Source organism: Garra rufa, chromosome 13, assembly GCF_049309525.1.
Source record: "Garra rufa chromosome 13, GarRuf1.0, whole genome shotgun sequence".
In the NCBI taxonomy this organism is placed as follows: domain Eukaryota; kingdom Metazoa; phylum Chordata; class Actinopteri; order Cypriniformes; family Cyprinidae; genus Garra; species Garra rufa.
Window position 1 is genome coordinate 40,991,284 of NC_133373.1, and position 14,492 is coordinate 41,005,775.

General features: G+C 34.2%; 1 protein-coding gene across 2 annotated transcripts in view; it reads right to left on the minus strand.

Moving 5' to 3' along the window:
- dcbld1 (discoidin, CUB and LCCL domain containing 1) overlaps positions 1-14,492 on the minus strand; it is a 56,947-nt gene that overhangs the window by 23,478 nt on the left and 18,977 nt on the right. For both annotated transcript variants that reach the window (XM_073816376.1, XM_073816375.1), the window contains exon 6: positions 6,615-6,748. In XM_073816376.1, the coding sequence (XP_073672477.1) occupies positions 6,615-6,748 (134 nt within the window). The remainder of the gene's footprint in view (positions 1-6,614; positions 6,749-14,492) is intronic.

Sequence of the window (14,492 nt, forward strand, 5' to 3'; positions counted from 1 at the left end):
CTCCCCCTCTGACAGGAGAACTGGGGTACAGCTGGGCCGGTGAAAAGAGCAGTGTGCTGGTAATTAGAGAGGAACAGGCTGGGAAATTGCATCTCTGTCAGCCATTACTTAAAAACCTGTCATTATCACAGGCTTCCTGGATGTGATTACTTTTTCATTACTTTTATGGCAGTCGAGCAAACCGTTTCAGAGTTCAGGGTACAAAGTGGTTTACGACAGCGTGAACGAACCGAAATAGGATACGGCGAGTGGCGTGCCAACAACAGCAAAAAAATAAATAAATGTCTGATGCCTGGGAATATATGCTATAAACTGCTGGTGACAGAAATATAATCTAATAAAATCAACGGAAAAATGAATCAAGTGCTGATCAGAGTCGCCAGACTGAAATAACAGTTTGAGCATGTGCAATAAAACATGTGGAAAGCCTAAGATCAAAACCCAAGCAATGTAATTACAGGAACTGATATTGATTGACGTTATTCAGTTAGGTTAAAGCAGACCCCGAGGACTGTTACATCATCAACATAATCTCCTTAGTGTGGAGTTGATGGATTTAGTTTGACTAATCAATTGGTTTTTGAAATAAATGGCTAATCCGACTGTGTAACTTCACCAGCTTCGTATGCATTAATATTTTGCCAAGACAAGCAACATTATTACTATTTCTCTAGTTTGATTTAGCTTATATTTGTGACCCTGGACCACAAAACCAGTCATAATAAAAAAGCTTTCTATTGAAATTCCATTGATTGTTTGACAAAGATACAACTATTTGGAAATCTGGAATCTGAGGGTGCAAAAACTTTTAAGCATTGAGAAAATTGCCTTTAAAGTTGTTCAAATTAAGTTCTTAGCAATGCATATTCAAAAGTTAAGTTTTGATATATTTACGGTAGGAAATTTACAAAATATCTTCATGGAACATGATCTTTACTTAATATCCTAATGATTTTTGGCATAAAAGAAAAATAGATCATTTTGACCCATACAATGTATTTTTGGCCTTTGCTACAAATATACCTGTGCTATTTGAGCTTTTGTGGTCCAGGGTCAGATTTCTAAAATATACTGTGTATATAACCCCACATCCAGGACACCCTAGCAATCACACAGAAATGCACTAAAAAACAAACAGAACACCCAAGTAACTAAATAGAATTCCTCTAGCAGGCAGAAACAATATAACAACACAATAAAATCCATTCAGAACACCCCGTAACTTCTTAGCAATGCATTTCTAAACACTCAGACCACAATAGACAGCACTAAAATCGATTTGGAACACCCTAGTATTCACAAAGTACCGCATCAAAAACCATTCTGAATGTTCCAGCAAACTGCACAACACAGCAATGCACTAATAATTATGAACCTGCATCATCCCTTTTGTTTATGTAACAGTTCGAAAGCAAAAATAAAATATTCAAAAAAAAAAAAAAACACACACATGCACTGAAATTTGGGATGTAACGATAGCAAAATCCCACAAAACATTAATATCACGATACGAAGTTCAAAATTAAGATCAGTAAATTGATTGTACCTGAACTTTAAAGGGGACTCAACCTCTTTTATTTGGATTATACTGTCTCAGTCTGAATTACATCCACACTGGTGTTTTAAAACATAATAATAACAACAATTTTATATTATTGTTATTCCAATGACAGTAATAGTCATATATTGTAAAACAATTTCTCTGTAAAAAATAAATAAATAAATAAATGTATATTTCATAGGTATATATTTTTTGCTTTACACTAGAGTAAAGCACTACAGCTTTGCTTTGAAACACAAAGCGAAAACACGCTGAAAACTCGATGAAGGGATTAAGTTATATTGTGCTTTTGGTTTTAGTTAATTTGACAGATACTGTGCCAAAGCATAATGGCCCAAAACACAAATTTAAAGACCTTTTATGTTAGAATAAGAAGTTTAAATATATTTTAAAAACTACACTTTTTGCCTGGAAGACCTATCGTTTCATATCGCTATGTAACCACAATAATATCGGAGACAGTTTGATATTGTGATACCACGATATTGATAATATTATTAAATCCTTAACTGAAATCCTTTCAGAACATACAGTAACTGCATAGCAAAGCCCTTGTAAACACCCAGAACATGGTGGACACTACACAGCAATGCACTAAAAACCATTCAGAACATCTAGTAACTGCACAGCAACGCCAAAGTAAACACCCAGAACATGCTAGACATCAAACAGCAACGCACTAAAAACTACTTCGTTGTTGAACCGTTCTGCGCATTTCCACTACAGAAAACAGGGCCCCGGGCCGGAAAAAGCAGTTCAACTCCAGGCCTAAAAACTTGCTGAGCTGGAACTAGGGATGCTCATATTGACCGTTTAACCGTTAACCGACAGTAAGAATTTTAACCGATTATTACTATCAGTTAAACGGTTTAAAAGGGTTTTTTTCTATTCTTTTTTTTTTTTTTTACGTTTGCTGCATGGTGAAAGAAATAATGCTATTTGTAAGTTATCCGTTTACTCACGCGCAGTGTGGCTGTACAGACATATTTTGCTTCACCTTTACTTAGTAAACTGATGTAGTATATGCAACTCAATGGCAAGTGGCGTTATTGGGTTATCAGAGAGTGAATCCGTGAGTGAATGTATTCAAATTCTGAATGAATTATAGTCTAGAAAGTGCGCAATAGGCGCTCCCGTTACAATCCCTGGAAAGCTATCACTCATCCTAGAGTAGTTCATCGCAATCTCATAAACTTATTAAAAAGTAATAAAATAACCTTTACACTGCACAATTAATCTCTTATTTATATAATGCCAACACTTTCTTTGTTTTAATAAGAGAGTTCGCGAAAGTGTAGAAGTCAGCAAAACTGAAACCGGCACTTTGGTTGGTGAGTGGATTGTAACATAGCCTCCTGTGATTGGCCACAGTGATAATCAAATCAACATACATGTCTGTGATTGGCTATTGCTGAACGCTGTAAAACACGCGCTTCTCCTCACGCATATGACAGTGGATGGAAGTCCCGAACCGCAAATTGAAAGGGTTTTTGTGATGGTGTTTTTTTCGCGGATCTAAGAGTTAACAGGCAGCGGTCCTGCCTATCCGTACAGCATGTGGACATGTTAAAAACTAGGCACACTGAGGTATTGGCTGGCCTGCTATATATTTTTGTGTCCGACGAGAAGAATAAGACCGGTACAGTTCTTCAAAGCGCATAAAAGGATTCAGTGTGTTTTAGTTTTGTCATCTTTATTAGGTAGTTATTTAATTTATACATATTTAGTGTAGGCCTATTTATATTATTCTTTTTTTTCCATTCAGATTTTCTCTGTTCTCAGAACCGCTGCTGATGTGTGATAATTTAAGTATATGTCAATACAGTTGGTTTTGTTGCTCTGTATGCTGCTGTTTGCACGTTAAAATAAAACATTTGCTTGTATTTTTAATGTATCATCACAGATACTCGTGCATTCTATTTTTATTTTAAACTAATTTATTATTCTAATTGTATCAGTTAACGGTTAATGTTCGGATAACAAGCAGCGGTTGTCGGTCAGGAAAATTAACCGAAATGAGCATCCCTAGCTGGAACCCTAAAACTAGTGATGCAGGAGGCGTGGCGGAGACATGTAGCGCCAACACATTTGTGAACAACAACAGTTTTGGTTGCTAACAAATTGAGAATTAACTTAAAGGGATAGTCACCCAAAAATGGAAACTATCCCATGAATTACTCACTGTCAAGCCATCCTAGGTGTATTTGGCTTTCTTCTTTCAGATGAATACAGTCAGAGTTATATAAAAAAAATTCCTGACACTTTTGAGCTTTATAATAGCAGTGATTGGCTGTTGATTTTTTGAATTCCGATAAAGTGCATCCATCCATCCATCATATAAAAAAAAACTATGTAAACCGTAATCTCTAGCTTCCGCTAACTGTCGTACGCATATTTACTAGAGAGTAGCGTTCCAACAGATGAAGTAGACGAATACAGTGACGAATGTGGAAGTGATGAATGCAGCGCAGAGAAGAGCAAAACAAAACACCAATTACAAAACAAGGATTTGTTGCAGGATTTCGATTTAAGCCAAGAGATGACTAGATTTCGTTTGCTTTAAACAAAACTTGGTTCTCGCGAGACCAGCATATACTCACCGGCGCTTACATTTTGCCTATATTCTACACCATCCGCTGGAACGCCACCCTCTCGTGAATGTGCACACGACTTCAGAAGGCCTTTATTAACCACCCAGAGCCATGTGGAGCACTTTCTATGATGGATGGATGCACTTTATTGGACTTGGACAAAAAATCAACACGAGTTCAAGAGAAGAAGAGAAGCTCCTGTTTTTTTTTTAATATAACTCAGATTGTATTCGTCTCAAAGAAGAAAGTCATATACGCCTAGGATGGCTTGAGGGTGAGTAAATCATAGGGCAATTTTCATTTGTGTGTGAACTATCCCTTTAACAAACTTAAAAAGGTCTGCAGAAACCTGAATAAAGGACTCTGCAAAAAGCAGCCGTGGATGAAACAATAAAACCAAAAAAATATTTGGACAACGACCAATTAGTCAGCTAACCAGCACACTAAATTCAGCAACAGTGTCCATGCTACAAACAAACCCTGAGTGACAGGTTTTTTGGTAAGTTATAATTCTTCGAAATTGCCATTTGTTAGCTTTTCTTATACACTTGGTTTTTAGAGTGGTTACATACCACATAATATATAGTCACATAAACAACATGTAGCAACAAAACCCATTACATCATTGTTTGTTTCTTCCAGTTCATAGTAGTTTCCAGTTTGCCTGACTGCAAATGGGCCACGAGCCTTGAACCGGGTCAATAGAGACACGCGTCATAATCTGAAAACCACGCCCACCGGGAGGAAAAACAATCCAACGCTCTCCATTGACTTCGTATTGTGGGAAGCTGCCTCCTTGTCATTTCTGACTTATAACAAAAATCAGAACAATGTCTAAAAGCTGCTATTTGACAAGGTGTACAGTAAACAAGCTAAAAAAAACTCAAAAAACTACGTTTTATAAGCTGCCGACCTAAAAAACGAGCGTTTAAGGACACAAAAGTAGAGCGCAACGTGTCATATTACTCTGAGAACTACGCCCGCTGGAGGGAAATTTAACGGCGACAGTAAACATTCATTATTTTTAAAGTCAAAGGATTATTTCACCACCCTGAAAGGAGGAGATATATTGAGAAACTCAATTTTATTGGTTTATGTCAGTGCACCTTTCCCTTACCTTCCTTTTGTTGGAGAAATGATCCAACTGAAAGGCCCAACGTGAAATATCCTGACACCTACAACTATTTTGTGTCCTTAAACACTTGTTTTTTGGGTCGACAGCTTATAAAAATGTAGTTCTGTGTTTTTAGCTTGTTTACTGTACACCTTGTCTCATAGCAGCTTTTAGACATTGTTCTGTTTTTTGTTATAAGTCAGAAATGACAAGGAGTCCGCTTCCTGCAATACAAAGTCAATGGAGAGCGTTGGATTGTTTCCCCCACAGTGTGGCCGTAGCCTAAATGCGATCCGTCTCTATAGAAAAGGGGTATCAGTAACTGCATAGCAATAGTGAACACCCAAGAACACATTAAAAGCTTTGCAACACAATAAAAAGCTATCAGTACACCCCAATAACAGCATAACAACTCCCTAGCACCCTTAACAACAGCACTGCCACACAATAACATTTATTTGGAAAGCCCAGTAACCAACAGAAGTCAATTTACTATCACAAAGAGTGCTGTGATTATAATTTCTAGCTCTTTTTAATAAAAAATAAAACGGTGCATTTCATGATCCCCTTTCTTTCCTCTTCTCCTCATCACTTCCTGCTTTCTCTATCTACTAATCCAATTAATAGATGCTCAAAAAAGACGGAAAATAATGTTAATCTGCATTTGTTCTGTAAGGCTTCACCAGGTTTTAAATGGATCAAAGTATCTAGCTCTAGAGAGCTGCCTGTTGTCCTCCTAATAAATCACTCCTCAATGGACACTTCAAGCACTCCTCAGAGACTATAACGAGAGGTAATCTCGATTTCTTTCTCGACCTGCCCCCCAATTCCCCAATGACGAATCTGTGAACCCGCAACAGTCCAGACAGAGTATCCCTGACATTAGGTAGTGCCTGAATCATCCATCACACTAAACAAGGCAGGAAGCACTACTTAATAATAACTGCTGTACCGCCGGAGAACCTAGCAAGGTCACATTCAGCCATAGCCGATAGATGAAGTGCGGGAATAAGACATGTTGGGTCTTGTCAAGGGAACTCGTAAGACAGATATTTCAATTTTTCGAACTGTAATCTAACCGTCTTCCCTGGCAAACTTACAGTAAACACATGTTGATAGAAATCCATTTAGGATGGAAGTGGATGAGGCAACAGTTGCATATTTTCCCCATATTTCAATTGTAAAAGTGTAAACATCAACATTTTAGTCCTTTTGATGTAGTGGGAAAGCCCACATGCTGATGTCTGACTCACCTAAAGGTATAAAAGCATTCTGTAGCACAGATAAAATCTGAGGCTTCAAGCTTCTGTCATTGAGAAAGACCACAGAAACCACTGTAATAACTTACTCTTTTGACTGGATGCCGTTGGCTCTGACCGCAGGGTAATGACTGAGCCCTCGGCGCTCCTCCAATGTGATTGGTCCTCCGAACTGGTCCATGATGACCCCAGCATGCACCGCTGCTTTACACAAAACTGATGTCTGAAATGGAAAGTACAGACAGCATTCAGTCAAAATAATGAAGGGACATAAAGAGAGGACAGAGATTGGCCTGTAAGATGTTCTTATACTCATACACAACCTTTAATGATTTTTTTTTGGCCTCACCTTTTGTCTTTTATCAAAAATTTCCTTTAAAATTAATCTAAATTGTGATTTTTTTGTTGAATTTTAGACCAGTAAAACAATACAGATAAAAATTAATAATACTATTTTGTCTAAAAAAATAAAATAAAAAAAAAACTAGAACATTTTACTGTACAGTAAGAAAAATAAATATTCATTTTGAGTTACACTAGCAGTCAAAAGTTTTTGAACAGTAAGATTTTTAAAGTTTATTAAAGAAGTCTCTTCTGCTCATCAAGCCTGCATTTATTTGATCCAAAGTACAGCAAAAACAGTTAAATTTCATAATATTTTTACTCTTTAAAAAAACTGATTTCTATTCGAATATATTTTAAAATGTAATTTATTCCAGTGATTTTCCTGTGAATTTCAGTTCTGAATTTTTTGCATCATTACTCCAGTCACATGATCCTACAGAAATCATTCTAATATTCTGATTTGCGGCTTATTTATTTATTATCATTTCTTTATTTTTTATAATGCTGAAAACAGCCGAGTAGAATTTTTTTTTCAGGGTTCAGGATTTGTCTGAAATAGAAATCTATTGTAACATTATAAAAGGCTTTATCATCACTTTTGATCAATTTAAAGCATCCTCGCTAAATAAAAGTATTAATTTCTTTAAAAAAGCTATGCTGACCCGAATCTTTTGAATGGTATAGCGTATAATGTTTCAAAAGCTTTTCTTTTCAGATAAATGCTGATCTTTGGATCTTTCCATTCATCAAAGAATCCTGAAAAAAAAAATTACTAAAAATCAAATACTAATAATACAACATGTTTCTTGAACAGCAAATCATTATATTAGAATGATTTCTGAAGGATCATGCGACACTGAAGACTGGAGTTTTGATGCTGAAAATTCAGCTTTCATCACAGGAATAAATTACATTTTAAAATATCTTCAAATAGAAAGCACATATTAATAAATAGTACAAATATTTAGAAATTTTACTGTTTTTACTAGGGATGCACCGAAATGAAAATTCTTTCCCGAAACCGAAAAAGAGGAAACCAAGGCCGAAAACCAAAAACCGAAACACCGAAAGAATTATTCCAATTATTAGTACCGTTGCATTAATGGCTATGACTGTGTACTAATCTTACTAAAATCAAGGCATTGCAATTGCATAATTTAATAATAAAGTTTCAAAGAATAAATCAATTATATTAATTTAAACAATTATTATTAATCAAGTATTATATTACTTAAATAACATATACATATATTTTACTGCCTTTGTTTAAATTGTTTAATTGTTTAAATTTTAATTGTTTAAACACATTATCTTGTGGATCCATCAGTTCACATTTACAACTCTACGTGTTTCTCTTCCAGCAGGAGGAGCTTTCAGAATGGTACACAAAGCAGCGCAGCAAATGAGTTTGAAACGTGCAGCGCTCAGATTTATTCAATGGATAGCCTTTTGAAGTTTCATCGCAATTCTTGTCTTTCAGTCCCCACATTTAAGACCACCCCAAATCATAATTAAGACTTTTTTTAACCCCTAATAACACTGCAGTTATCAATGAAAATTAAGAGCTTTATTTCAAGAACCGACTTTCAAAAACAAACCTTAAACAAAATACGTTTCTTTTTATTTTTTTCCCACCATGTTCGGGGCACAAGAAAAATATTAGGGGACTAAATTAATATCAGCATATGAAGTATAATCGTCTCTCATTGTCTCTGAGAGAATGCATGTCAGATACTGAAAGCACTGTGAGTTTTTACTTTCACTGTAACATATTGTGCAGTTTTCACGTTGCCTGTGTGCTATACATTGGCTCACCTCCATGGTTTAAAACATAAATATTTATAAAAATACAGTATATAGAAAAGACACATCTTTAAAATATTGCGACGTAACACAAACATAAAGTCATTGTTTTTCACTCACTGAAAGCTCGATCTCTGCTCTCATCACTGGCTGCACGCACCACTGCAGACACACCCCCTCTTGAAATTTCGGCATTACAAGTTTTGCAAATCGCTATCCGTGGGTCTTTCTCGGATATACTGAAATACGTCCACACCGCAGACGTGTTGCTTCAGACAAGAACGTGCAGGCTGCGGTTTCTGTTTGCGTCAACATTTCGGCCATGTTGTTTCGGTGATAAAAGTCTTTCGGTGGCCGAATATTCGATGCATCCCTAGTTTTTACTATATTTTGGATCAAATAAATGCACTGTTCAGAAACTTTTGACTGGTAATGGATGTATATCTCTTAAATAAGCAAAATTATATACAACCCAGGTCAATAATATTGTCAAAATATTACAATTTTTTGTAAATTCTATATTAAAGTATTTTAAAATGTAATTAATTTGTTCCTGTTTGTAATTATGTAGACATTCATCTCTGTTTGCTCTGGTATTTGAAAATTACTAAGACAGATCTCCACTGAACATAAAGCATGCATGTTTTTAGTCACAAAAGATTAATTTCTGACTAAGGAGGCTTTATAATTTCATTATGGGGCAACAATTACAGTAATTGTAGCTGCCAGTGGAAATGCTTAGGATTCCTCAGCAACCACCGCTAATGCTAGCAATTTGTCACAGAAAATGCCTTTGCGTTAATAACCTTTCTAAAGGCCCTTTTACTCAAACTGGCTAGGCCAGGTAATAGCCCAGACGAGATTTGAACACTGTAATCTGATGATTATGACGACTCACATTATGACAATATGAATGGGTGTTGAGTAACACTGAGCTTTGACCCTGAGAGCTCAAGCATGTCGTCCGTAATGCTGACGTTTCTTAATATATACATCTGGAATGTGTCATTTTTCACTTTCTCATTTGCAATATAACAAAAACCTACTTGCTTTAACTAATCTTTACGTTAATACCACAAAACATGTTGAAATCTTCAAATACCATGTGCATAGTTCATTGCCTCATAATAAACATTAACCACAACAACTTTAAAAAACTTAAAAGAACTTTTTTACTTTGAATCTTAAAGGTGAAGATCAACTTAATTACAAAACTGCTTCCGGAAGCAAAGCCACTTAAAAAGCTTGAGCAAAATGACTACGGTCTCTGGGGTGGTCCTGTGTTTTACATTGAGCCCATTAGCTACTTGCAAATCATTACTGTGATGAGGTAACAGAAGACGTATTGTGTGTTATCAGCAGAAACAGCTGCACTGCATTCAGACTGAGATGCTTCATTAACCTGAACATGTCTTCTCCAGTAAGGGCCATAAATACAGCCCTATCTAACAACTGCAGTCTCTACCTTTGATTTATGATGCATAAAAGTTGTGCTGGTCCATGCAAAACACTACGGCATTGCTACAGTCCTGTGAGTGTTTTTAGTGTGTTGCTAGAATGTACTAGTCTAAGTTAAAAAAAAAAAAAAAACCTAAGCATCTGAAAAATTATATTTTACCTTCAAAATAGACCTAAATAATATTTTCTGTTTATTTTGTTATAAAAAAGCCCTTGTCCTTTGCATATACTTAATATTTAAATTAGGGCCGGGACTTTAACGCGTTAATTTAGATTAATTAATTACACAAAAATAACGCTTTAAATTTTTTTAACGCATTTTAATCGCACTAAGTTTTGCACCGTGGAACGTTTCTCACAGGATGAGATTCGGCGGACCGATTATACTGGAGCACAAACTAGCGTTCAGACAAGCCAAAGAACTTATACCAAAGAAGCTGCGTCCGTCCTAAATAGTATTGTATGTCCCAAATCGTAGTATGTTTAAAAAGTATTCCATAGATTCCCGGATGGTCTACTACTTAACGATCAATGCACACTCTTAACTGTTAATATTGCCCGCCGCAACACACTGCGCCGTGAACGAGGATTCGATTAGAACTACAAACACGCATAAAGTGTTAAAAAACTACAAACATGGAGGATATACGCGACCAACGGACAGGTAGAGAAAGGGGTTTGAGGGATAAATAATCAGTGTGTAACCTGATAAAAACTATTTTTTTAATGTTATCCGCCTTATATTCCATGTGCAGCAACATTTATAATGATTTTGTGTTTGTGGTTTGGTGTTTGGTCATTAACGTTTAAATGCATAATTAAGCAAACACAAGAGCAGAGTTCTCGGAATGAAAGACTGGTTAAAGAACGTGCCTCTTGTTACACATAATGGCAATCTTGCACTGGTCTGTTGGACTTGGTTGAACAAAAATAAACAATATTTTGTTGCTTAAGCTTATGTATTCAGTCATTATTCAATGGTATAATAAAAATCCATGTAAAAATCTTAATTCTCACTGTTCTCAGGTCAAATATTTACATGCGATTAAAATGCGATTAATTTCGATTAATTAATTGCAAAGCCTCTAATTAATTAGATTAAATTTTTTAATCGAGTCCCGGCCCTAATTTAAATATATCATCACATAACATACTTAATAATAAAAAAAAATAATTTCAAATACAATTACTCATAACTGTCAAAAAAACTTTTCTAAAAAAATTCTAAATAATTTAAAAATTCAAATATTTAAATGCTTCTGAAACTAATTTGAACCAAAAATTACATATGTACACTACCTGTCAAAAGATTTATGTTTTTAAAGAATTCTCTTCTGCTCACCAAGCCTGCATTTATTTGATTCAAAGTACAGCAAAAACAGTAAAATTCTGAAATATTTTTACTATTTAAAATAAGAGTTTTCTATTTAAATATATTTAAAATTTTATTTATTCTTATGATTTCAAAGCTGAATTTTTAAGCATCAATACTCCAGTCACATGATCCTTCAGAAATCATTCCAATATTCTGCTTCAAAAAATATTTTTTCAGGTTTCTTAGATGAATTGAAAGTTAAAAAGTACAGCATTTATCTGAAATAGAGATCTTTATAAGATTATAAATGCCTTTATCATCACTTCTGATTAATTTAAAGCAGCCTTGTTAAATAAAAAAATGAATTTCTATAATTTATTTCACCCCCAAAAAATATTATAGTGACTTTTGATTTGTATAGTGTTTAATGTCAAAAGCTTTATATTTCAGATAAAAGCTGATCTTTGGATCTTTCTATTCCAAAAAATCATGAAAAAAATTGAGTACTCAATTGTTTTAAATATTGATAAAAATCAGCATATTGGAATGATTTCTCAAGGATCATGTGAGACTGAAGACTTATAAATTGAATTTTTTAAAGCTAAAAAATTTAGCTTTTATTACAGGAATACATTACATTTTAAAATATATTCAAATAGAAAGCAGTTATTTTAAATATTACTGCTGTTGCTGTATTTTGGATTAAATAAATGCAGGCTTGGTAAGCAGAAGAGACTTCTTATATATATATAAACAAAAAACATTTTACTATTCAAAAACTTTTGACTAGTAGTGTATATGATCGAAACGTCACACTTGCAAAATAAATGACTTACGGTCTGTCTTGTTGAAAACAGTGGAAAAGTATCTCAAGCACAATAGTAATAGTAATGTGTGCCTTAGCAAACTAACATCACAAGCACATTTTGTTCATTGATTTATATGCTCTAATGCTTATTTGTTTATTAACTGACTCTGTATTGCTGTCATTCATATGTAACTTCTTTATGCAAATATAAAGTCCTCATTCTTAACCGTCCTTAGAAGGACCTTTGCATAATAACTATTTCAGTGAGAGAACAAGAGCTTGAGTCAAATCTCCTCACCACAGGACGGGTAACAACATGAAGCCATGGAGCTTTCCAATTTTTAAACACAAATCAAAGAAACTTTTTGATAACAACAAACACACTATTCAAAAGTTTGTGGCCAGATTTTTTTTAAATCTCTATACTCAGCCAGGCTTAATTTTTTGATAAAAAAATTTGTAAAATTTGTAATAATTCTATGACACTGTAATAAAATAGTGAAATATTATTAGAATTTAACTCGAATGTGTTTAACTTTGATATATTTTAAAAAGCAATTTTTATTAATCACTTTCATGCAATTTTTGATCAATTTCACACATCTTTGCTGAATAAAAGTATTAATTTCTTAAAAAAAAAAAAAAGTAATAATAGCAAAAGTATTAACCTTGTACTGTGCACTATGGGAATTTGTGAAGAATGAAGAGGGTTGCACTACAAGATTTAATTTGATGGATTTATTCAATCTTTTATAGTATTGATGAACCTAGAACTGAGATTAAGGCGGGAAGATAATGAATAAATGTATGTGTGTGTGTGTGTGTGTGTGTGTGTGTGTGTGTGTGTGTGTGTGTGTGTGTGTTAAAGTGACTGCTGAATGGCTCTGGAGGGCAGATCCACACCCTCACTGCGGTGGCATTATCTGTCTGTAATCCCAGAGTCCACTGCTCCACCCCATCTACACAAAAGCCAATGTGAAGTAATCAATCGCTCTGGCTCTTTCTAAAGCCCTCCACACTCGCATATCAAAGCAGACAACAGCAGGGTGGAAATGCGCCCCCTTGTCCTCCATTGTCGGTTAAGACCCCGTTGTGTGAGTGTTGAGCCTGGAGCCGTGTGTCTGTTGTCTTTCTTGAAATCCTGTGATCCGTGATGGGGGTTAGGACAACTTAAAGCAGAAAGCGTTCCTCCTACCATCACTTTAGTCCGTGGAAATGTATCATTAGTAAAATACAATACAGAGAGATAGTCACGCTCTGATACACTGGATTTTTCCCACAACTAGAAAGTGCTTTTTCCAGTTTCTTTCAGTTTGTTTTACATCTTTCAGTCTATTTCTGCTAATTCTGTTAATTACAAACAGTGTGTTTCTTATGTACCAATTGATATAAAAATCCTTTGCATATTATTTACCACATTTACGTTTTAATATTTTATAATTTAATGTTTTCTTATGTGTACCAAGGCTTCATTAATTTGATCAAATATACAGTAAACTGTAATATTAGGATTTAAAATAACTGTTTTCGACTACTATATTTTTAAAAATGTATTTATTTCTGTGACGGCAAAGCTGATCATTACTTCAGACTTTAGTGTCACATGATCTTTTAGAAATCATTCTAATATGCTGATTTGGTGATCAAGAAATATTTATTCTTCTAATATATTATATTATTGTGCTGCTTAATATTTAGCAAAAACACTGATACATTTTTACAGTTCTTTGATAAATAGAAAGTTCAAAATAAAAGCATTTACATGAAATACATTTTTTTATAAAACATTATAAATTTTTACTTTAACTTCTGATTATGTCCTTGCTGTAAAAAAATATTAATATTAATTAAATATATACACTACCAGTCAAAAGTTACCTTTTTTTTTAGTAGTCTCACAAAGCCTGCATTTATTTGATCCTAAGTACAGCAAAACAGTAACATTTTGAAATATTTTTACTATTTAAAATAACCATATTCTATTTTAATATAATCTTAAAATGTAATTTATTCCTGGATTTCAAAGCAGAATTTTCATTACTCCAGTCATATTACCTTTCAGAAAGCATTCTAATATTTTGGTTTGCTTTATTATTATGAGAATTTTTCAAGATTCTTTGATGAATAGAACGTTCAGAAGAACAGCATTTATCTGAAATCCTTTGTAAGGTTATAAATGTCTTAATCACATTTGATCAATTTAAAGCATCCTTGCTAGATACAAGTATTCATTTCTAT